The sequence below is a fragment of the Aptenodytes patagonicus genome, chromosome 2 (genome assembly GCF_965638725.1).
Source record: "Aptenodytes patagonicus chromosome 2, bAptPat1.pri.cur, whole genome shotgun sequence".
In the NCBI taxonomy this organism is placed as follows: Eukaryota; Metazoa; Chordata; class Aves; order Sphenisciformes; family Spheniscidae; genus Aptenodytes; species Aptenodytes patagonicus.
In genome coordinates this window covers 78057193-78081432 of record NC_134950.1, presented here as the reverse complement: position 1 = coordinate 78081432, position 24240 = coordinate 78057193, and the positions used below count along the sequence as shown (strand labels likewise).

Genomic DNA, 24240 nt, shown 5'->3' with positions numbered 1-24240 from the left:
CTCCTAAAATGCTCTGCATCTGATTTGCTTTTTTGATTGCTGTTGAGCTTTGAGCTGACTTTTTTCAAAGAAGTATGTCTTACGATCCTAAGATCTTCCTAACTGGTTACTGCTAGCTGAGAGACCAGTATTTTACAAGGTATTACGGAAAATTAAGAGTGGTCTTTTCTCCTGTGTATCACTTCACACTTACCTACACAGAATTTTACTTGCTTTCACCTGCAAGTGCTGCCAGCACTCAATCTCCTAAGGTCTTTCAACAGTTGTTCTTCATACTCAGCCTTTGTCCTTACTATCTGGATAACTCAAGTACCAGCAACAAACGTTGTCACTGTACTGTTTTTTTTTCCAGGTCACTTCTTAATGTGATGAACTTGGATCCTCAAATACTCCAAAGCTGTTGCAACATTCCACCACTAGATGAGCGGATCATTTACTCCTAACCCGCAATTCCTCTTTTCTTTTCTTTACTGTCAGTTATTTAAGAGTAAGATGACCTTCCTCTTTATGGAACGGTGACTTGGTTTCCTTAAGAAATCCCCAGTGAGGGACCTCAGTGGAAGCTTTGTGGAAACCCAGACGACTGTATCAACCAGATCACACATATCCATCTGTTTGCTGAATGTGTCAAGAGCACTCTAAGAGAGTTGTAAGGCAGGGTTTCTGTTTTACTAAAGCTCTATTTACCCTATTCATTATCTTCATAGAGATGCCAACTAATTTAATTCTCTATTATATTTTTAGTAATTTTTCCAGTACATAAGCCACATTAGGAGGCTTATAGTGTTCTTGATTTCCCTCATACTCTGCAAAAAACAATTCTACTTCCACGTTTTTTCTCTGAATTTCTTTAAGAAAATCCAAAGTGTGGCATCGGTAGCATTCAGCAATAGTATTCAGTAATATTTTCTCTATTTCTTTGCTCCACATGGTAGAAAGAGACTTAATACAGATACAGTTATTTATACAATCTTTTCCATTTCAGACAGCACTGCAGTCTCCAGTGCATCATCTTGAGAATACTTTGCACAGCTACTGCTCAGACAAAGGAACTAGAGCGCGCTCCTTAGACAAAGGAACTAAAGTGCATTCCTTATCTATGCTATTGGACAAACTTGATGTTCATTATCTGCCTATGTGGGCAACCTTAACCTATGAAAAATGTAAAGCAAAGTTGAACTGTTTTACCATCCTAGGAGAACTGTAGGCAATTCTCTGGCCAAAGAGTAAGGCAGTGCTTATGTCAGTGTGGCAAAATAAATTATTTTTATATGTCTATATGAGCAAAGGAAAAAGACCCCAGCTTATCCATAAACTCTCAACATCTATAGAAATGCATAAATGAAGTAAATAAGCTTCTGAATAAAATTTCAGACAGAATGACTGGAATAAAAACCCCAAAGAGAGATGGATACTAAAAGCCTAATGGAAAGTTTCATAATTACCATGCAGTATTTACAGCCTAGTACATCCAAACTAAGTGACTGCTACATGAATTTGATGTGAAATACAGAGAAATGAATACAATCTCCAATTTTAATGGTTTTATCCATTAATAATCTATTTGTATTAACACACAGAGATAGACTCAGCTACACTTTGACCTTATCAAAATACTGCCTCATGCCAATTTTGTAAGAAGTTCCCAGCCTCTTGATCTGGCATTGTACAGCAGTACAGTACGTAGTCCAGCACTTAATATCCAAACTCTAATACAAAAACTAGGAAGAGAGCATGACTTAACAAGTTTTCTTAGCAGCTGTACTACCCCTCTATCATCTCAAGAACTCTGGAAACTAGCATTAGGTTTATTCTTAAACAACGAACAGACATCTCATACATTCTTGACTACCTGCTGACTTCTTAAAAAAAAAAAGCTTAATTTTATGCTTATTTGATGTGAGCATAAAATTCTTCTTTTATGCTTACACAAGTTGGGCACCTGAATAGTATTCTGGAGAAAGAGCATCTTTAATAAAGATTCAATATCCCTGCCCTCATCACAAAAATGCTGTCGAGAGATATCACACATCGCTTGAGTTCTAATGTCTGCCACCAAAACTGGAGAAGATCATAGCTAACACTCATGATATCCTCAGTTAACGAACAAAGACAAAGGAACTTTTAAAAATAACATGCACTATTCACATTTCAGGCCTGCTTTATACACAAAAAGAAAACCAAACCAGAACAAACTAAAAAGGTGTACAAACCCAGTCATTAAATTATTTTTAATCAACGTTTTTAAAAAATGAAAAACTCAGTCAGGTGTTCTCCCTCCTCCTTCAGAACAAATCTTGCTTTCATGTAAGTTTATAAGTTCCTCAGGGGAACTTACAAAAACCTGAGAAGTGACCTAGAAGATGCAGTATTTTGTAGAAGTAAAAGACACATTTTAAAAACCAGCTTTTTCCTACAGCAGAAACTGATTCATTGCATCCTTCCTCAGAATGTGAAAAAAAAGTATCTGTTATTCTCAAAGGAGACTTCTGGATGCTCCACAGAAAAAAAAAAAACACAAAGCAAAACAAAACTACATTCACAGAACACTTAAGGGAGAAAGGAAATGTGTCATAAGAGAAAGGTTGAGAAGACCTCACCCAGAAGACCTCTGAGTCAAAAGAAACCTCCCTTCCTCTCTGAAAGATGATAAAAAAAACATGCACTCATATCTTGTTGACTTCTAGTAGACGTTTCTGACTTAGATGTAAGCTATGAAAGGGAGATAACTAATCTGAGTCCATCCACCCTTTTGCTGAATTTTAGGCTCCTTATTAAAACAGAGTACAAATGTCAGATGGTCTCCACCATGAACTGCTCATTGCCTTTCACCTTATACAGAAGTACAGGAAAAAGTATAAGGTAAAAGGGAAGAAAATACCTACAGCAGAAGGCTATTCTGCTGCAGTACGAAAAATAAACTGCCCCTCCCCCAAGGAGGACTATAATAATTTGTACAAAAGTAGGATCAACCAACTAGGTAAATCTAAAGCAATTTGAAACACTTCCTCTCGGGAAACAGCACTCTGATCAGAGTGGAGTTTTCACAATAATGAATTACAGCAGATGCACAAAGGAAGAGGTAGAAGAGAGTAAGCTGGCAAGAGTACGGTGCTTATAGAGGTGATCACAGCAGATGTTAAGAAAGCAGGTTTTAGACACCTGCCTACGATAAAGCTCAGTTCTGTAGGTAACTGCGGTAGATGTTCTCATCCAGTTGTGATTCTTCTGTCCCTCAACTTCCCTAGAATTGCAGTGCCTGCTGGTATCATGCCTCTCCCATAAAATGATGCTTCTGATAGTCCAAGAAAATTTATGAGGAAAAAAAGCTGTCATCCAGACAAACACAGGTTCTTTCTAAGCACTCAGCTGTTTCTCAGAAGGAAAGCCAACCACAGTATTATTATTTGAAATACCAGATTAATCCAAAATACCCAGGGACAAAGCAGATTCAAGAAATTTTAACTCACAGGGCACACAGACAGAGCGCTCTACTGATGGCATCTTTACTGACACAGCTGTGCATACTAGGAACGTACCTTACTCTACACTGTTCTACAGGATCTGTATTCATTGCTTTAGGGCTTAATTTGCAGCCACAGGGAAATATGTCATTGTGAAAACCTGAGGAGAACAGCAGTAACAGTGTGATTTCATACCAATCAAGATTATCAAGCTAACCATGAATCTGTGGCATTAGATTATGAAGAAGATGGAAGAGTGGTAATCACCTTGTGCAAACGTGCAAGAAAGGTATCTGTGCAAAGAAACCCCGCTATGCTGGGGGGGACATCAGTGGAAGAAATGCTTGCTTTGCTCAGATTTTTATATTAACAATCTCAAATTAAACTCCTTTTGCAACAGAAGGTGGCATAGTGAAGAATAATATGATATTAAAATCACAGTGGCCAGATACTGAGTTGCTGAGCAACCAGACGTAGCTTGTGACATCTTAAAAGTTCAGAAAACGTCAAGCTACGAACTCAGCTTCCCACTTATGGACAGCTGAGCTAACCATTTCTAAAAATCTTGGCCACTGTTTTAAAAAACATTTTACTTCTAAGGAAGATAACGAGTCACATTTCCAAGTGGCTTCCAAGTCCATGCCTGTAGCATACACACATACACATGGGAAATTTGAGAACTGCAAATTCAGGGACTGATTCTGGAAATTTGGGTGAATCTATGGTTCAATAACGCTTTGAACCAATTTAGTATGTTAATTATGATTTCAATACCATTTTATTCATACATTTCCTTCACTGCCTATCCTTTATTTTTACTGCTTGAACATTATTCTGTGGTTCTTGCTGGCAGAATGAATTGCGCGTATGTTTTCACTATATGATGTGCTCATTTGCAATGTCATTTAAAGTATTTCAGGGTTGCCTGCAGATGGGCACAAATTCAATGGCTTTCAGCAGGACATTTCACTAGAGTATTTCCTCCTTTTGACAAACTCTTAATATGCTCAATCAACCAGAGGGGACCTAAGCTTTCAATCACTGATGTATTCTATTTATATTGGTTTATATATAAAAGGACAGTGAATAGCACTGTAACACAAATTCTGTTGTGAGAAAGGCATCCCTACCAAAGGCATGAAAATGCTACTAAATGGCTAAGATGCCTAACCCAGTGTCCTGCCAGCTCTGCGGCACTCCTATCACTAATTGCCGGCAGAATCAGAACTCTTTCAAGTGCAATATGCACTGGAACAGGGCACCACGTGTCGCAGGAGGCTGCTGTCTCCAACAGGAGTATAGAAACACTTGAAAAGGAAAAAAAAAAGAAAGAAGAATAAAAACCCTGTGGTGGTCAGTATTAGAAATTATCAACTAAGATGGCAAAAATAACATTTCCTCTGCATTTCCACATTTTTAATTTCCTTCTGTTTAACAAGATGTACATCAAATACTGAAAGTATCTTTTCTCTATAAACTAGAAATTTGGCACATTTTTAGTGTGAGTACCTTACTTTCTCCAGGAAAGATATGAAAGTCTCACTTATATTTGTTCATGTTAAAATGATTCTCTTAAAGCTGAACTTCTAATTTAGGCATAAAATTGATCAAAAATAAACTGGAGGTAGGGAGAAAGAAACCTGCCAGCAATGATCTGAGCATGACTGTGAATCTCTTTGGCTGCAATATTCCTTTTTATTCATGTGAGTAAGCCTTGTGAATTAGTAAGTTACTCTTGGTGAGAAAACATCAGCCTTGATAAACCGCTAGGGGCAAGTAGTCTGCTCTAAAGGTATGGCCTTGACCAAGAATGGGGAGTCAACAACTGTCCTCAGCAATTCAAGTTTGAGATCTAAACAGAGGAGAGGGATGTAAGAAGCAGGGCAAAACCCACAGTATTTCAAATACGTTCGTTTGTCTACAACAACCCCCAGGAAACTATATAAACATCGAAATAAACCTGAAAATTGTGATTGTTTATAATGGTACTTTCTGGAAGCGTGAGGCCAGTTCCTCACCCACACTAAAAGCAACGATACAATTTTTATTTAAACCCACTGTCTTGCAATATTACAACTAAGATTAAAATCCATGAAACACGTTAGAATAATGTATTTGTTATATCGCCCCATTCTTCTATTAGTACAGGAATTTAACTGGCTAGTAACAAATCCCAAATGCCTCCTGTTACATCTACATATTATATGAAAGTGCTTCTGTTCTGAAAATCACAGCAGCTGAAACAGCACATGGCTCCTTTATCACAGTCTACAAGTTGCATTTCTGGCTTCTGGAGTTGACATCAGAGCTATTATACAGATGAAGGCACTGAAGAGCCCTCTTCTAATTCTGATATCTCCAAAGAGCCTCAGGATTTTATTCTGAATAAACTACTCCATTTCATAGAAAAGGCTCTTACAGAAAGTCCCTGAGGCCTTCTTTATCATCCTCCCTCACTCCAATTTCTGTATTTCCCCATACACACTAAAAAAAAACCAACCGTAATTATTCCCATAAACTAATTCACCAGTGCACGATAGTCTTGACCTCCAAAAGACTCAAATACTCAGTTCTACAGTTCTTCCAAGAAGTGACCCAAACACACTTCTTTTTCTTTTAAAGAGAGGTCAGTGAATAAGCTTCTGAGGAGATGTGTTTAATTCTGTCAGACTTCACGTGTGGGTTTTCTCTGTGTGCTCTATCTACAATGGCATACTCATATAGTTTTCTCTTATATATCTTGTCTATATGGTACATGCTTTTTGGGGTTGGGATTCAGCTTACACTATACATACCGTAAGGTGGCCCCAAATTCTGCTAGCACATAATCTAAAGTGCTGTGACAGAGAACAGAGATTGTTTGCAAAGGGGGTTCAGTTTTTGTTCACCCTCTACACTGTTCTGCTCTACTCTCCAGATGGTGTGGGCTCCACATGGCAACTTAAGAAAGGAGGGGACCTCCTTGCCTCTAAAGCATCCAACCTTCTGGATTTCATACTGGAAATGTTACCGTACCCTGGTCTTTTGAAGACTACTTTTTCAAGTGACTTCTCATTATTCTAAATAGCATCACTTGGGAGATGTTTAAAAAAAACAGGGGGGAAGTCTCCAGGGAAGAAATCTGTAGACTCCTTTCTTTGACTCTACATTCCTTTGCAAACTACTTAGTGCATGTTCAGCGCACTCTGAAACATTGCTCAGCTGTGCTCTGAACAGAAATGAGTATTTTCTAAAGGAGATTTAAAACAGTTACAGAGAGAACACTACCTCTAAATAGACATGGAAAACTAATGATGCTGCACTAAAAAGTAATTAAAGTTACTGCAGGGGCCTTACCCTCAAGGAGGTAAATTACTATAAGCCCCACAGAAACAAAAGCTACAATATGGTAAAATTATATTGCAGTAATCCACCTACCCAGAAAAGCGAGTAGAGAAAATCTAAATCTAAAGCATAAATTAAAACACCCCAGTCTTCATACACATGAAAATTTTTTATTGTAACCACTAGGCAGGGAGATGAGATATATATTCCTAAAGCATGATCTATGCTGTAAAGAAAATTGAATGCCCTGGAGCTTAACAATGGGTTAAAAATAGCAGGCTTATTGGGTTGGAAAGTCAAACTATAGGTATTCGTAACAGCTACAGTATGTGCTTTTCTACAGAACTTTATGGAATCAGATAGTTAAAAAAGAAAAACCCTTCTGAAAGTTCAGAATACCACCTTTTTCATTTTCTATTAATGTGCTACTGGAAATAAACATGTTCCCCTTTTGCAGGATCTTCCTGTTAGTAACAGTTGCACATAAATAAAGTTTTCTAAACAAACATCTTATCTTTTTATGGAAGGAAGTCCATTAATAAGGAATTGACGTCCTTCCCTGAAAAAAAAGATCAGTGCTAATTCTTTCCCATAAACTAAAGAAATAAACTTACACCCTGAGATTTTTTACTCTATTTTCACAGCAAACTGGATAGTCTGCACGTAGATAAAATAGAACTGTTTGGGTTTTCTTATAAACAATATCCTTGTTGCTACCTCGCCACATAATACTGAATAATTAATCTCTTCCCTCGGTTTTTGATTGCTTCATGGAACTTGTGCTTCATCTTAACTGTGCTCCGCACATTCTTGTTCGAACTACAGGGCAGCCTGTGAGCAACTTTCAGCCTGGGAGCTTCAGAAGCACACTGTTTAATATTTTGACCTATGCAACCGTTTTCAGAAAGACGTCCTTTACCCAACAAATGCAGCCAAACAGACTCTAGCAACCGTGCTCATAATCTACTGTGCTCTTCATTGGCTTTGTCAGCTACACAAGACGTTTCTATTGCCCCATATTAACTTCGTCATGGAAAATCCTCAGACGCAACCTTCATCTGTTTCCCTTCTTCAAAATAGCTTTTCCTTTAGACTGAGAATTTGAAGTTGACACTGTACTGTATGCTACTTGCCATAAATAAAATAAATACTTTCCTCCCAATGGCTTCAGAAAGTCAGCATTTTAATCTATTTGCAACAATGCTGAAAATAGAAATGTTAACATGTTTAAAGAGAGTTTAGATTTTCAGTGGTTTTGTGCAACACAATTTAAAATCTCAGTGCCACACTGCATGGAAATAAGCCTAAGAAAATGGCAGAATAATATAGTCTGTGATTACCACACTTGTATAAACTTAAGAGTTATAAAGCCACAGTATTTTTGTATAAAAAGATCTGTTTATCTTAAACGCATTAAATGTTTAACTCTGGGGAACACAAGAAACTTCATCAAAGTATTTACAGTAGGAATTTCAAAAGGATATTTTAAAAAAGAAAGTGCACCAAATGTTGCAAGAAGACATTGTTGTTTCTTTTCAGCTGTGTCTATAAATGAGTGCTATTTCAAAGGCACCTATTCCAACTTTGAAAGATGAAACGCCACTATGTTCCAGCAATCACACTTTTAGATAGCCTTAGAACGGGAAAATAAGATTCCACAATCCTTTACCAAAAGCGTGCATCAACTGCTTACACAATGCTACACTGGAGAAGGCACTTAACGTATGTCTTAACACAGATAAATAAAAGAGTGACAGGGAGTGAGACTGAGCACCAGACTCCTCCTCCTCCACTATACTGAACTCAAAGATTCCTTCCTAACTCCCATTTTGCACTAATACAGTTCGCTTTCCAAAGACCAGTCTGCTGTAGAGGTGACAAGCCCTAAGCAGATATAGTCAGTCCACATTACCCAGCCTTGAAGGTATTGGTTCCTTGCATTCTTATTTAGCATCCATATATTGCTTTACACACTGACTTTTATACAGTTTACATTTAGAATGTAATACTTTTTGTTGATGGTGGAACCAGAAGTCTTAATGCGCTTGTGTATGTTTAGTAACATACATACCTGAATGTCACTATAAAAACAGGAACAATTTCCTTTTCCTTTAAGTCTATTCTTTTCAAAGGGTTAGGCCCTCAGAAAGGTTTCCCCCCATTTCTGTTTAATTCTTGATAACGGTATTGCAGAACAGTGACCTTTTTTAAAAGCAAAAACAGAGCACTGCTTTAAAAGGTCACATGGCACAACTCAGAAAGCAGAGATGATCTCCTGGTATCCCACGGCAGCACTGGAAATAGGGATGTAAGCGACAGCCTGACACGTATCTGGGCAAAACAGGACGCTGAAGATTTTCATCAGTCATTAGAACTGTCACCCATTTTCCAGGACTGCCCTGGCCAATAAGGATTCCTAGTCACCCTATACAATTTCCAGCTTTTCTGCCTTACTTTTTCTTCACCCTCCTTCTTTTAGCATAATGCCTCACAAAACTTTGCTGATTTAGAAAGATTCTTGACATGGGGGAAAGCTAGGGGCAGTCTCAAGAAAGCTCAGTAAATATGTACAAAACTCCAAGACTTTTGATAATTTTGTTTTGTAAGATCAAGAGTTTTGGTGAGCTGTAGTTACTGACTAGCCAAAATATCTATGAATGACTTCAGCTCTGATGAATGAACTGATGGTAGCCAGCACATCAAGCAAAGAAGCCCATTCTGTGCTGCCACTGTTACCTGTGCTGACGTCTTTTCTTGTCCACTCATCTCCACGTTCTGCAACGCAGGTGTCACAACTGGTGGAGGAGGTGCTCTGCGCTTTTTCACTTCTGGGTTTGCTGCCATTCCTGAGATGTTACCAAGGGACAGTGACGGACCCAGGCTACTGGAACGAGGATTCACCGAAGGGGAATTTGGTGCTGTGGAAAAACCCTGTAAATGGATTAACATCTTGGATTAACGTCACTTTTTAAAAACAATGTGAAAGAAAGAAGAAAAACAATACACATCTGGTTACCGTTTAAATAATGATATGAATAATCATGTATGCTCCTCTGCCAAACTTGCTGAATTGCAAACTGTAACTTTTGGACACTTCTAAAGGTCAACTGGAACAAAGCTTACAGGCAATATTAATAACTCAGGAGACACGATGAGCATGGTGAGCAGATCAAGGCCTTAATGCATTTTTATATTAATACACAAACAGAAATATATGCAGTCATACAGTAGTAAATCTACAAATAGGAAAGACTACGAAATATGATTGCTTGAAAATGTGCATTTTTAGTTTAGTTTTGACACAAATTCAACATAATTAATTTTTTGAACCTGCTAATAAAGATCTTGCAAATACTTTTCCATCAAAACCTGTTATGCTGGTTTTGGCTGGGATAGAGTTAATTTTCTTCATAGTAGCTAGTATGGGGCTATGTGTTGGATTTGTGCTGGAAACAGTGTTGGTGACACAGGGATGTTTTCATTACTGCTGAGCAGTGCTTACACAAAGTCAAGGCCCTTTCTGCTTCTCACACCACCCCACCAGCGAGGAGGCTGGGGGTGCACAAGAAGCTGGGAGGGGACACAGCCGGGACAGCTGACCCCAACTGACCCAAGGGATATTCCATACCATGTGACGTCATGCTCAGCATATAAAGCTGGGGGAACAAGAAGGAAGAGGGGGACGTTCGGAGTGATGGCGTTTGTCTTCCCAAGTCACCGTTAGGCGTGATGGAGCCCTGCTTTCCTGGAGATGGCTGAACACCTGCCTGCTGATGGGAAGCAGTGAATGAATTCCTTGGTTTGTTTTGCTCGTGTGCGCAGCTTTTGCTTTACCTATTAAACTGTCTTTATCTCAACCCACGAGTTTTCTCACTTTTACTCTTCTGATTCTGTCCCCCATCCCACCGGGGGAGAGTGAGCGAGTGGCCGTGTGGTGCTTAGTTACCAGCTGGGGTTAAATCACAATACCTGTGAGTCACTTTTTGCTATTCTTAATTGAGAAGCTTCCATATTAAATTGAAGAATTTACTTTTTAATTAAGTTATGGAGATGGTCACTTCTTCTCAGAAATGGCTTTTGCGAAATCATCACTGATACCAATCCACCCTGAGCTGGAGCAGGATACCTACTCTGGAAGCGCAGGCTGATGACCATAGTTGATAATGCTGTTCTTATCACAACGGAACAGGCTACCACACTCGCAAAACTCACCCATCGAGGACATAAAGCTCTCAGGCAGAATTTTGTCCAAGACCACAGAAGACATACTGGCAGGAAACTAAAGGCCATCGCAAATCCAATCACTTTCCAAATAAAAGAGGTAGTTCTTTGAACCTAAGTTCTCCAATCTGGAAAGTGCTGGAAAATGCTTTGCCTCAATTGTACGGCTGCCTCATTGTTGTGGTAGATATCTAGGTTTCTGTAGGAGTGTAACTTGGAGTGAGTTTGACTCGTGACATGGCATGATAATTCCTTTCCACAAGTGCCAAGAGCAATCTTAGGCAAAAATTAAAAACGTGGGGCAGCAAGCTCAAAAGGACAATTCATTTAATTTTAGGACTGTTGAGGAAGCACTGATGAAGCATAAAGAGCTAAAAATATAGCAATGCAAAAAGATGTATGTAATACAGGTTCCTGATTGCCTGGTAAAGTTCAATGTTCTATTGATTCCTGAAAAGTGAAAGCAACTGAAAATGCTAAATGCAGATAGCAAACTGATTTGTGTCTTGTCCTGCATTTACTATGCATGTGACAACCATCACTGACTTAAAACTATCAGCTGGATGCCTTTGTTATCTTTTATGTTGCACACTGCACAGCAGACTTCATCTTGGAATAGTATATGTAGCACAAACAGGGCATGGAACCAGTCTTCTCCGATTGACTAGAGTTTTACTGAAGGATTAAAGAGGTATTTGCCACATCTTTTTCATCGCCAGTTTCTCTGAACTGAATAGCATCAATAACTTCTTCACCTTTCTAGCAAATGAAGAAAAAAGCTCAAAGAGGAAGGTGGGGTTTAAAAGATTAGGTCTAATCTTACAAAGAAATACACTCTTTTCTTGGCCCTGTATCTTGGGCAGTGGAAAAAATCATGATCTGTAAAACTGTAACCTACAAGTTTTAAGTCATTCTCAGTGCATATTGTACCTGGTTCTATCAAATAAAGTTCATTTACTCCTAAAGAAATGACAGGGTTCACAGGGTGAAATATAAAGTAGTCTCCTCTTTTCACACAGTTATAAAGTGACTGAACAAAATAATTTTAAAGTGTATTCTACAGGGATGCTTTTGTGACTGTTTTAATTCTTTGATTTTCCTTGCTGGATAAAAAGGTTGAGAAATTTTGTTAAGAGATTTAAAGACGTATACAAATAATAAAAGACCCCTAAGACTTCCCTCCTAGCATTACAAATACAGGGTGCCGGTAAGAAGGTAAGATGTATCCAGTTTTAAATTAATATCCTAATCAATTCTACCTCAAGGTCTTGTGGCTGAAGAGCTATCAGAATCCTTTTCCAGGCAACAGATCACTGCGAAGGAATACAGTGATGAACAACTAAACATTTTAAAGCTGTTTTTTTTTAAAGCTTGAATTTCCTAACAGAAGATACAGGAAAAAAAATGTAATACTTACATGACGCTACAAATAGTTTATAATAAAAAGACTTTAATGAAAGAAAAAATAAAAAACTTGGAAATTCAAATATGTTTTATTTTCCAAGTCCAACCTTTATATCAAGCCCATTATTTACTGAGTGAGCATTTCAAGAATGCTCATGTTAAGACTCTTCCCCTAAAATAAAAACTCACTACGGCTTCCAGGGGAATGGAATGAGGACAACTTCAAAGTAGTTTTGAAAGCCCCATCATTCCGCAATGAGAGCTTTCTGTAACTGGAGGCAGACCTTCAAGCTCTCCCATGTGTGTAGTCCTTTTCATTAGCTTTAAGAGGAAAAAAAAACCCCAAAACGTTGGACACAAACCACTGACACAAGTGTTTTTGGCATGACTCGTCTTTTGTTGTAAGCCTAATCTAGAGAGACAATGCCTTACCCAGCTTTTATATTTTATGTTGCGTTAGATGCAGTGCAGTTTCTTTCCAAGTCACTGGATTTTGGAGGTTTGGTTTTCAGGTGGGTTAGCAAGACAACTATTAAGAGCATACAGCATTAACTAAGCAAACTTGCAGGGACCTGATGCGTACATGCCATTTACCCAAACCATTTCTCATTTCTTGCTGTTTTAATTTGTTATCAATGGATTGATTTCAGTGGAATTACTCAAATTACAGCAGTGTAAGTGAGAGGACAGCCAAGCTCAAGTATTGCAGCCAATGTTGCTGGCTAAAAAAGTTAGCCCTTATCCTCTGTTTCATTTGACAAACAGGTTATCATGAATGTTCTGCTCAGAATCAAAATCAGTTCCTACAATCCGTGTGTTTTGTAACTGCTTTGGAAAAAAAAAAAAAGGAAAAAAGAAAAAAAAAAAAGAAAAACCATGCCAGAGAAAGAAAATTCATGACAATAATTTATATAAAGAGCTTTTAAAAATGTCTCCCAACTTGTAAAATCATAGTCTTTGGTAGACCACTAGTGTCAGAGCACTTTGCTAGCAGTTCAAACAACAATTAAGTAATGCAAACTAGCAAGAAAAAAGAAATAGTTCCCCCCCCCCCCCCCCCCCGAATTAAGCCAAAGCAAACCCAGCATGAACACAGATACACCAGCATAGGTCAGCAGTCAAGTTAGTCGAGCAAGGGCGTTGAACATGCACTGAACCACAACCACGGACTAAAGTCCATTTCAATTCCAAGAAGTAGATGTTGGAAGGAGGCGAGAAACAGCTGCAGTACCTACATATGGTGCCATCAGGTTTCATGGATCCATTGTTTCATGTTATACTTGCCGGCTAGTTTTTTCTCTCTCATTAAACTTCTGAAATCTAAGGAACTTTCTTTTTTTCTAATATATAAGATGTTTTCTTTGGGGTTAAGCAGTTTAATTTTAGGATTTTTTCCTACTAGTTCTTCTAGTTGAAATTTAGCTTTCAAAAACTTTTTGGAAGGGCAAAGAGGCGCTGTTAAAAACAGAGAAGTATGAAGGCTCAGAGTAACCTGGTGACTTAGGCATACCAGTCCCATTTTCAAAAGACACTGAGAAGTCAACTTTCCACAAGACTACCAAAGTCCACAGCCTGCTGAACTCAACACAAGCTAGACTAAGAGCCTAAAGCAGAGGCCAGTCTGTGTTCCAAGGCCATCAACCTAGAATGCAATTATAAGACGTCTTTTGCAAACAACTCCCTTTTAAAGGATGAACAGAAGTTCTGGTATCTTACGGATACTTCTGAAAAATTTAATGTTAATATTAATAAAATAACATAAGATTAATCTAGTAAAAATATAACTGTACTGCTGTGAAAATTCCATTTTACAAAAATAGATGTGTATAAAAACGGAAATCAGCTTATGTTTGTTTTCAAAAGATATCCCTCATATATAACTCTCTTACCCAAAGCCCTGTTATTAGCATTTCCTTGATTTTCTGATGACACTAAATGGCATTTAAAGGTCAGCAAGGAAGAGACTGCAGCTTGCCTGTGAGAGTGATTTGACTTCCCGTTCCCTGTCCACACCGGTCAATAAAAATTTTTCAAAATGTCAAGTTCTTTTCTTGTGAGGTTGCTACAGCCAGGCCTTTCTTCCACAGCTCTTTGCCAAAACTCACATATTTGAGCTCCCAGTCTTGTTATGCAATTTCCTTCTGAGAAGTTTTTACATCAAAAGTAATCAATTGAGCTGTTTTTAAGCACTCAAAGTACCAGATGTATCAGCAAAAAGTAAGGGCTTTTATTTTTTCCAAAACAGAGACAAAAAATAAGAATAAAAGTATCATAAAGGAAATAATTTTTTTTTTTTTTTGCAAGTATACCATGAGTAAATACGAAAGGTAAGATTTAGAGCAGGCAGACAAATCCATCTACTCAGTGACAGCAAGAGTATTTATGCTTGTGGGACATTTAAACTCCGTTAACGCAAACTTTTATCGATTTGCTGAATGACACCACAACTGACTACAATTGGCCATTTAAAATGCCAGACAGGTTATGTCAGACCTACTGCACAAATTAAAGTTGGAGGCTGCTTTCCCTGACGTGATACTGAAATTCCTTATACTAGCACTAAATTTGACAACACTGAAACTGAATTAATCCAAGCTCCTGCTTCAAAACCAAAGCGTAATACTGCGGTCATGAGATTGCTTGGAGACATAGTTTAAAAAAAAACCCAAAATTGTGACTACCCAGATTTTCCTTTCTAAGCAGCCACACTGAATACAGTTTGTTTTTTGTACTCCCTGAAGCACTTGTGATTCTGGTACTTGCATACGGTCTGCAGTCTGAAGGGAAAAAAAAGTTAACCTTTTCCTGCTCTGAACTAAAAAAAAATAAATGCATTTTTATGCTATTTATTTTATGTTGCTTTATAATCTCATTGCATTTTGCTAGTGGTAGGAAGTGATCTGGTCACCCATCACAATCCACAACAGTAACTTGTACCAGCAGTACCATGTTGATTTTATATGTCTGGCGAGTAGGCTTTCAAAGTTTTACAGTGAAAGTTTTGAGTTATACTTTGAAGTCTGTACAACTACAGCGCTATCTTATGCTTGTATAAGTCTATTACAGTATCTAGCTAGCAATTCCAGATCTTGTGGTCAGGGCCCATTTGGTGGACACCAGAACTTACAGAGCCAGAATTAGAATGCCTGAGAACGTTCTCTCTCCTGTGCCCCTGCCAGCCCTCCCTCACCGTGGCCGACCACATTCCTCTTGTTTTAGTACAAAGTTTGTTGATCAGAAATCCTAGCAGTGCCAGGTGCAAGGAGGCCACCTCCTTTACAAAGTCATCTACTTTATCTCCCAGCACTGAAATAGCATGACCAATATGTCCCTGCAGAGGTTACTAAAACCTTCCCATGACGCAGGTCCACACCATCCGCAATTACGCTGTTTTATTGGTTAACTATCCTTATCATTAGAATTTTTTTGCTTGTACCTTAACTATGATTTCCCTTTCTAGAACTTCAGCTGGTTACTTCTTGTCCTCACTTAGGTAAGGTCATGTGATGTAAAGTATCTCTATGTCTCTACAGCTAGGAGCGCAACCTTGCTTTCCAGCTCCAACTGACTTATGTTCACTTTGCATCTCCTGTGGTGTCCAACCTCTTTCCCCAGTAGAAAAGCTGAAAGAACAACCACCCAAGGGAGGGAACTAGGGAAGTGGAAGCCTCCAGGGGAAAAGCTTGCCAAAACAGACCAAGGGGCTTAGATTCACTGTTTGTGAATTTCTAAGTAGGGAACAAGTGTGGGTATTAACTCAAGCCCTGTGCACTACACTGAGGACAAAGAGGGTGCCCAACCAGAGACAGCTTCCAAGAATCTTTAGTTTCTGTTATACTTCTTGTGTGCGAAGCAATATTCAACACTCCTTTTCCATTTGAAAATCAGATGGATACTGAATGAATATGGCAAAAATTGCAAATAAGTTGATTACTTTTTTTATGAACAGTCAAATATTTTACTTTTATGTTTAGGAATGTAAATTTTTACTCAAATCATTAGTAGGTTAGAAGAAAACATGGATTGGGAATACATGCATCCCAGCTAAACATGAACATGTCTGTAAATTCTTGCAAATACAAAGAATCAGATGCAGTAAAACCAAGCCTAACTGCTAATACCAGTATCACCTACTACTACCACCTCCCTCAGTATTCAGCCAGTGTGAGATCACAAATTCAATCTGAGTTCTCCAAAAGTGAATAAACTACCATGGCACATATAAAGCAGTGGAATACAGATCTATGAATTCAACAATGTTTATATAATCTTTAAGCAACTCAGAGATTGTCAAATCATTCATACTTCTTCAAGATTTTACGATAGATGTGATTCCTCAATGCTTTGAGAACAGAAGCTTTTGAAACACCTCTGGTGATTTAAAATTCAATGTATTTCCTCTAAATAATTTATCCTGTTTCTATGTTTCACTCTTCAGATTTTTGCAAGTCACACTACTCTTCATGCTTAACAAAACCTTTGTCTATTACTGCTGCCCAAAATCACTCATGTCAATCTGAGGAAGTCTCCCTGGTAGAATGAAGACAGTCATAGTATCAAGGGAAACGGATGCAATGATTTTTTTCCATCACAGCAATACATGCAGAAAAGGGAAGGCAAGCTAACTTGATTTACATCTGTGTGCTCGTATCATCTCTTCTGTTTAAGTGACAGTGTGTTTCAAATAATTTCATAGTTTTTTAAAAAAGTAGTGTCACAACAGAATTGGCAAAAATAACCTCTCTTGACAGGAGAGGGTAGACACTACCCTTTCTGAATTGTGGGACAAAGGGAAAGAAGGCAGAGCCATGTCTCAACTACTCAGAAAGTGGGAGCAGGCAGCATGCTGCCTGGTGCTAATGAGAAGACCGAAATGTATTAATCAGTGTTTGGAAGGCATACATAAATCATTTGTATCCTCTCCTATCAATCTGGACACTGAAGTCATTGCAGTAACCAGCAAGTACGTATCCTGTGGACCTCGTGAATCAGAGCTGAGGAACTTGTTAAAAAGAAGAGAAACATAACTTCTTTGATTCAGAGCTGTTAGCATTGACAAGTCAGCCTCAACTCAATGCAGTGAAAATACACTTGCTACAAACCCTTCTAATGCATAATTTGTTTAATTTCTGTCACTGTGTGTCCTACGAAGGATGAAAAATTGTTTTGCTGAAATCTAAAGTTATTTAGCCACAAATGAAAGAAACTTAGGTTGCTACACATTCTTTTCTAAACAAACGTGATTGGCAAAGCAAGTAGGTGTATGTTCAAAAACACAAACTTCAGCTCATAACCACACAAGCTGATATATTTTCCACTTAACGTTCTGCTTTCCACCAGATTCTCAATTTCCAGAAATACAGCTAAAAAGCTATGAAACATAAAATTATTAGAAGATATTTCAACATTGGTATAAATCCCATGACATCCATGAAATAGCCACAAGCGTCAGCACGTGTGCATTACAGGTATCTTTGTAAGTGGTTATACTAAAATCACCAGGTTTTTTAAAAAACACATGCATGTCCAATCCCTTAAAATGACACATTAAGGTGACAGACACATCACAGAGATATCATAGACATATATGCACAAGCTTCCAGAACATGCCAACTTCCTTCATGCCCTTGTGCTACACACATGATACCAATCAGGCTAAATGACAGCACACAAAGCACGTGCTTTTTTTTAATTTCTGGATGACAGATGCATTTTGAATACCCCTAAAATGTAAATATTCTTGCTTTTGTTGTAAACCCTAGTGAGACAAAACCATCATTAACATAGCATAGAAAACATTTCTGTATCGCATATCTTCTATGCTACTTGGTAGTTTAATGGAAACTTCACTGTCTGTCACTCGGGTGGGAGGCAGGAGTGCAGGCTGCATACACAACCTGAAGTGAATTCCAAAGTCAAGCTGAACCGCAGATGACAGTCTGGGATGCTGGCAGATGCTTAGGATAAGGTTTGTTTGCATTTCATCAAGTGTAAAATGATTTATCTTGACTTTCAGAAGTGCGTGGAAAACTTTGTGTCTCATTTGCTAGAATGCTGTCTTCTTTTTTTAATATCGTTTTGGGAAAATACCAGAATCAATTTATATATAAAATGCATCCTCTCAGGGCTGATTTACATCTTTCTGGTTAGACTGCTAAAAACTTATCTTCTACAAGTCCAACCCTTTTTGTCACAGAGCACTGTCAAAATCTGTCAGCCTATAAAAAAAAGACCATATTTTGAAAATAGATTTTTCATAACCATCAAAAATATAAATATGTAAAGGCAATATGGGGAGAAAGATTAAATTCAAAATATTCCCAAAAGGGAACGGCTAACAAAAAAACAGGCAGTCAGCAAATTCAGCTACTCACATTACTTATAATTTTTTTGATAGCTACGTGCATATATGCTAAATAAGTGTATCATTACCTGATAGTGGAATAGATAGGTGACAAATAAGTTTTTGTCACATACTATGCCAGACCAAAAAAAACCAGAAGAGCTTATCTATTAAGAAAAGGAAAGGGTTATCTATTCGAGATGAAATGTCTCATCAAATGGGGACAGAAGATGGGCTTGTAACGAGAGACGCGCAGGGAGTTTGGTGAATTATAAAAGGAAATGGGAAAAAACACAGAAAACACTACAAGTCTCCTTTGGATATTTGTCCAAGCGGTACAAAAGCAGACGAGAAAGAGGTAGGAAAGAACACAGGAACAAGCGAGAAGAGAAACAAAAACACAGTCATTATGGCGAAAAATGAAGTGAATATGTTCACCAGATTTGACCAGAGAGGAAGTCCTTGCAGAAATTCAAAGACAAAAATCTGGAAAAGAAGACGAGCAAAGCAAAAAGCAGAAGACTTCACTAAATGTGATGACAGAGTACTGGCTCATATTCTGGGGAAAGAACAATGAACTAAGGAGACTGTGCAGGACAGAAACCATATTCTGCAAGAAAACTCAAATGATTGCTCACATGTTAGCCCAGAAAGATGGCGATGTTAATGCTCACTTGTTGACATGAAGACAGTGGGGGAAAAGTCACATGACAGAACTCAAACTGGTACAAGATTCAGTACTGCAAGGAAAGGGGGTTATTATATAGATTTGTGAATGTGTAATAAATATTTCTGTGGTAGGGATTTAATGCATACAAAGGCATGGAATGAGGCAGAATGGAAGAAAATAACCAAAGAAACATCTTAAAACCTACCAAGAAAGGTCTAAAAGCCAATGACAGACCCTAATGGAAAAACGCATTTTAAAGAAACCTGAAGAAGAAAGAATTACAGAGGAAAATTCACAGGGACTCCAAAATTCAATTCAATCCCCGTATAGAAAGACGACAGAAAAATATCGAGCCAGAAGGAAAACAAGGAAAGAGCATTTGAAAAGAGGCCATTTACACTTGGCCTTCAAAGGCCATTAGTAGATCTAGTGAGAGCAATCTTGGAAGAGTGAGGATGGAAAAAGCCAATTTTTTCTTAGTCTGAAAAGGCTGGTTTCTCCTTTCGCTTACACTTTTGCACTATGTGAAAACAGATTAGCTCAATCAAATAGTGTTGAACAACCAAGCCGAAAATCAAAATCTGTCTTTATTAATGGTCTGGCAACAGACTTCAGGAAACGGGGAGTTCAAAAGGTCAAAGACCAACAACAGCAAAAAAGACATTTTCATAATTTCCACTGGTGTTAAGCAGTCATCAATCATAAATAACCACAAAAAGGATCAGAGGTCTTGAGCTAAATGAATTCATCATGGCAATACGAGCTTATTTTCTCTAGGCTTACTAGTTCTTTTAAATCAATCAGACAATGTGTTTGGTTCATGGAAGACAGAAGTTATATTTGCGATATATGTCCTTCTGAAATTCAAAATATTTTTAAAAACTACCGAGAAGAACTGCTGCTGCAATAAATTCTTTTAACATATAGGAACTATCAAACCACTAGAGTTGATCATCTTCAATATATTTTCATTGTAGATACGCCAATTTATACTGGAGAAGGAGATGGAAACTTCGCATAAAACATACAATTTTAAAAATATCTGCTCTAATGTCTGCATAGCCAATTTTTATGGGGACCAGAATTAGGAATGGAATAGTTCCTGGCATGAGTTTTTTGGGTGTGTATTTGTTTGGTTTTGAAGAAATAATTTCTGTTTTTTACTGAAAGTATTTTTATTCCAGTTAAATTAAAAAGTGTTTTTCCCCCATTTTAATGAAAGTGTTGTCCTTACGCAAGTTTTCCAGAGACAAGAAACATTAATGATCAATTCTCATTATCTTCCAGTGTCTGCTGAAATTCTGACACATACGACTTTTGGCCTCTGAAAAATCTCTACTTATTATAGCTATTGATGAATGGAGAAAATCTGTACTGAAATTCAAAGGCAAATTTTCACCAAGATCTGCAGAACTTCTCTAAAGTCAAAGGAGTTGCTCTGATTTACTCAAGCTCAGGGAACTGACTTCTAGCTCCAGTCCCTATAATCCAATTCCCACACAAATACTTTGTTAATTTAGAATCAAGTTGTGCAACTACTTTTCCCTTTGAAGTCTACGGTAACCGTAGGTGTTTAGCTAGAGGGAGACAAATAAAATCATCCAACTGTCAAAGCAAATTTTCAAAAAGGAAGCTTTACACTTTTTAATGATAAAACACTGCCAAAAATATTACTGAAAAACAATGCAACCTCTGAAGATTTTAAAACTTAAATTAGAAGAACAAATCAGCTTTTGAACTCTGAAATTAGTGCAAATCTTAACACAAATCCTAATTACAGAGTCACTAAGAGGATTCTAGCAACATGAATCAGAAGTCAACAGCCAGGAATTTTACTGTTTCAATTGGCTCTTTCAGATGTCTGGATGCACGCGTGTGTGTATACACATAATCTGTGTGTGTACATACATGCATCTACATACAAACACCAGGTATGTATACACACACAAAATATTACTTCAATTACCTCTTTCAGACCTCTGAATGCACGTTTGTGTGTGTATGTACACATACTTACACACACTGAGTACAACAGGCTGAATCTGAAACCCTAAGGGGTGGCCTAAGCAAGCCCCCCAAACTGTATCTGCAGCTCTCATGCTGAGAATTTCTGGCAACAAGTAATGGCACTGAAACAGACCGGTCCTTTAAGGAGATATGGTAGCTTGCTGCAGAAGACAAAAACAAAATACAAACTCACACACATCACGCTCATAGCTTGATGCTCAGGTATTGATGTCAATGAACCATTTTGAATTACAACAGCTGAATATTTGGTCCCAACTCAACATCAGCGGTCAGGAGTACAAAGGTGAAGAGAAGGTTTAGAGGCAACACTTCTGCTGGACAATGGATAGAGCATATTCCTAAGAAACTAATCTTCCCACTGTGTATAGCCTTGTTTCCATTGTGAATTTAGTGTGAAATACTAAGAAATCACAGTTCTCCGATCTATTTATTCCCGCTGACTGGAGCATTCCAATCCATTGGAGTGCGGTCCCCTCTGAGGAGCTGTGGCAGAAACTTTCCAAGCTCAGTCCCAAATTTAACTGACACTGAAGTTAAAAACTATGGAAATAGATTCAACATATACCTACACTTGGACTTTCACTGGCACAATTACATCCTAAACAGGGCAAGCAGAGCTGAGAATTCTGCTTACTTCTCTGGGTATGCACCGCTTCAGATAACGAAGTAAACCCTGCTTTTGTAACAAATTATTGGTCAGTGAAAGCCACTCCCTTCCTTTGCCACTGTTTGCAATTCATCTTCTGCAAGACTTAACATGTTTACTTTGGGGTTTTCTCCTTCCCCAGTGAGAAAATGCTCTATAAATTAAGCAACTTCAAGGGGTTTATCTGTGTCAGCTGTCCATCAAAAAGGAACGAAGGTCTTATGTTTTCAAAGATGACACTGGAAGTGTCAGAAGATCTTTGTCCATGCAAAAGAGAACCTGAAGTAGCACAAGAAAGAATGATTTTAAAATGGTCTAGTGTAGATAACGGCTAACAACTTATTAAAGGACATGGTCCAAAGCCAGTTGAAACCAGCAGGAATTTTTCCACTGGCTCTAGTGAGTTCTGCTTCAAGTCTCCGATGGTCACTAACTTTACGATGCCAAAAGACAGTAATGCTCTGAACTATGCTGCCGCTGTCATTTCTCCAGGAAATCTTTTTCTTCAGTATACTTTCAAACTCAATGAAAATCATAACAACGCCGGCACGGAAAGCATAGCTCTGATTTTTTAAACATAAAATTTGGCTCCAGACACCCATACTTTAGTCTCTACTGCTAAAGAAATGAAGAAAGCAAAGCACCTCCAACAAAACACACGTGAATCGGATTACAACCAATAGGCAAGGAATTGTATTAAAAGCGTGATCAAAACACAAGTTAAAAACCAAAATCCAAAAAACCCAATTCATGATCAGATACCCCAATGTATAGCCTAGCTGTGTAACTATTCGACGAGGGTTTAAAACCAAAACATACCCCCCCAGACGATGTTAAACAGCATATGAACACATGTCTACAAAGCTAACAGACCCTACACTGTTTTCACCCTCAGCATGATGCTTTCTTTTGATGTACTATTCAGCCACAGGAAATTAGAAGTAGAACAACATATTAAGACAGTTCACAATCCAAAGCAAAAACATTAAGAAGTCTCAAAGCGCTGCCTTTCCATAGACAGAGGATAAAGTGGTTTTATTTCTTAATTCAAACACGTTGCATAGAATATTTTCTCCCAGAACCCCCCCCTTTTTTTTTTCTTTGGGGGGGAGGGGAGGAAGGTGTCACAACTTTGGAAAGTCAAGTTGCTTTTAATTAAATACTAGTTAATGACTTTGACTGACCTGTACAATTGCCAGTATTTTTAGTTGATACTGTCTTTCTGACCTGTAACCCTTAAGGACCTTGTTTAACGTTTGTTAAATTTAGACAGCGCCACTATCCACTATTACCCCCCTCCCACCACTGCTGCACTAATCTCCCACGCCAGCTGCTCAAATGTTTACATTTTAAGGGCTTTCTCTGTTTGTGCAGAAGTGGTCTCTGCACAGTATCTCTCATCTGTACATTTGCCAGAATCAAGGCAAGAAAAGCCTCGCTGCTGGAATTCTTGATTAATAAATAGTCTTAAATGTTTCTTCTTCCCTTCCCCCTTCTGTCAAATCCATTGCCATTAGGTTTTTACAAGGCAAACCTCCACAGTGCACTTCACTGGCCTGACTCTTGTCCTATGCAAACAACTGTAAATCAGAACAAGCTCCATTTAGGGTCAGTGAAATCACACTATCCCTGTGCTGAAACTGGGAGAGATCAAAATCAAGATGTGTACCCGAGCATTTGCTGGGATAGAAAGAAGAAAATGTTATAATCAGAGGAGGGAGGTGTGGGGGAACCAAACACTAACAATCATAAATCTACCGGTAATCTCTCCATCTCGCTATGTCAGTATACTTCAGAGACTGCCTACGCAGCTCATGTCCTAGACATCGGTTGCACCTGGCTCTCTCACCAGGTCACCGGAGTACTGAACCAGGAAAACACTTAAACAGGTGCTTGGTATGACACTGAAAAAGTCAGTGGGTCCAACTCCTATGCCTACAGCTACACACCTATTTAAGAACTCTGCAGGGCTATGTCCTGCTATTTGCCTTGATCTGCTTTCTCTTCTGGCCTTTCTGCTGACCATTTATAAAACCAGAAACGCTTTCCTTAGTTTCCCCAAGTATTTTGAGATCTGCTTAAAAGTGTAAATGTTATTAAAAAAAAAAATTCAAGAAAATGGATCTGACTGAAGGTATTA

At 38.2% G+C, this 24240-nt stretch overlaps 1 protein-coding gene across 14 annotated transcripts in view; it reads right to left on the bottom strand.

Annotated features, from left to right (window-relative positions):
* The window catches only part of COBL (cordon-bleu WH2 repeat protein), a 162396-nt gene that overhangs the window by 67939 nt on the left and 70217 nt on the right, over nt 1-24240 (bottom strand). For all 14 annotated transcript variants that reach the window (XM_076330261.1, XM_076330270.1, XM_076330263.1 and 11 more), the window contains one exon: nt 9525-9719. In XM_076330261.1, coding sequence (XP_076186376.1) covers nt 9525-9719 — 195 coding nt within the window. The remainder of the gene's footprint in view (nt 1-9524; nt 9720-24240) is intronic.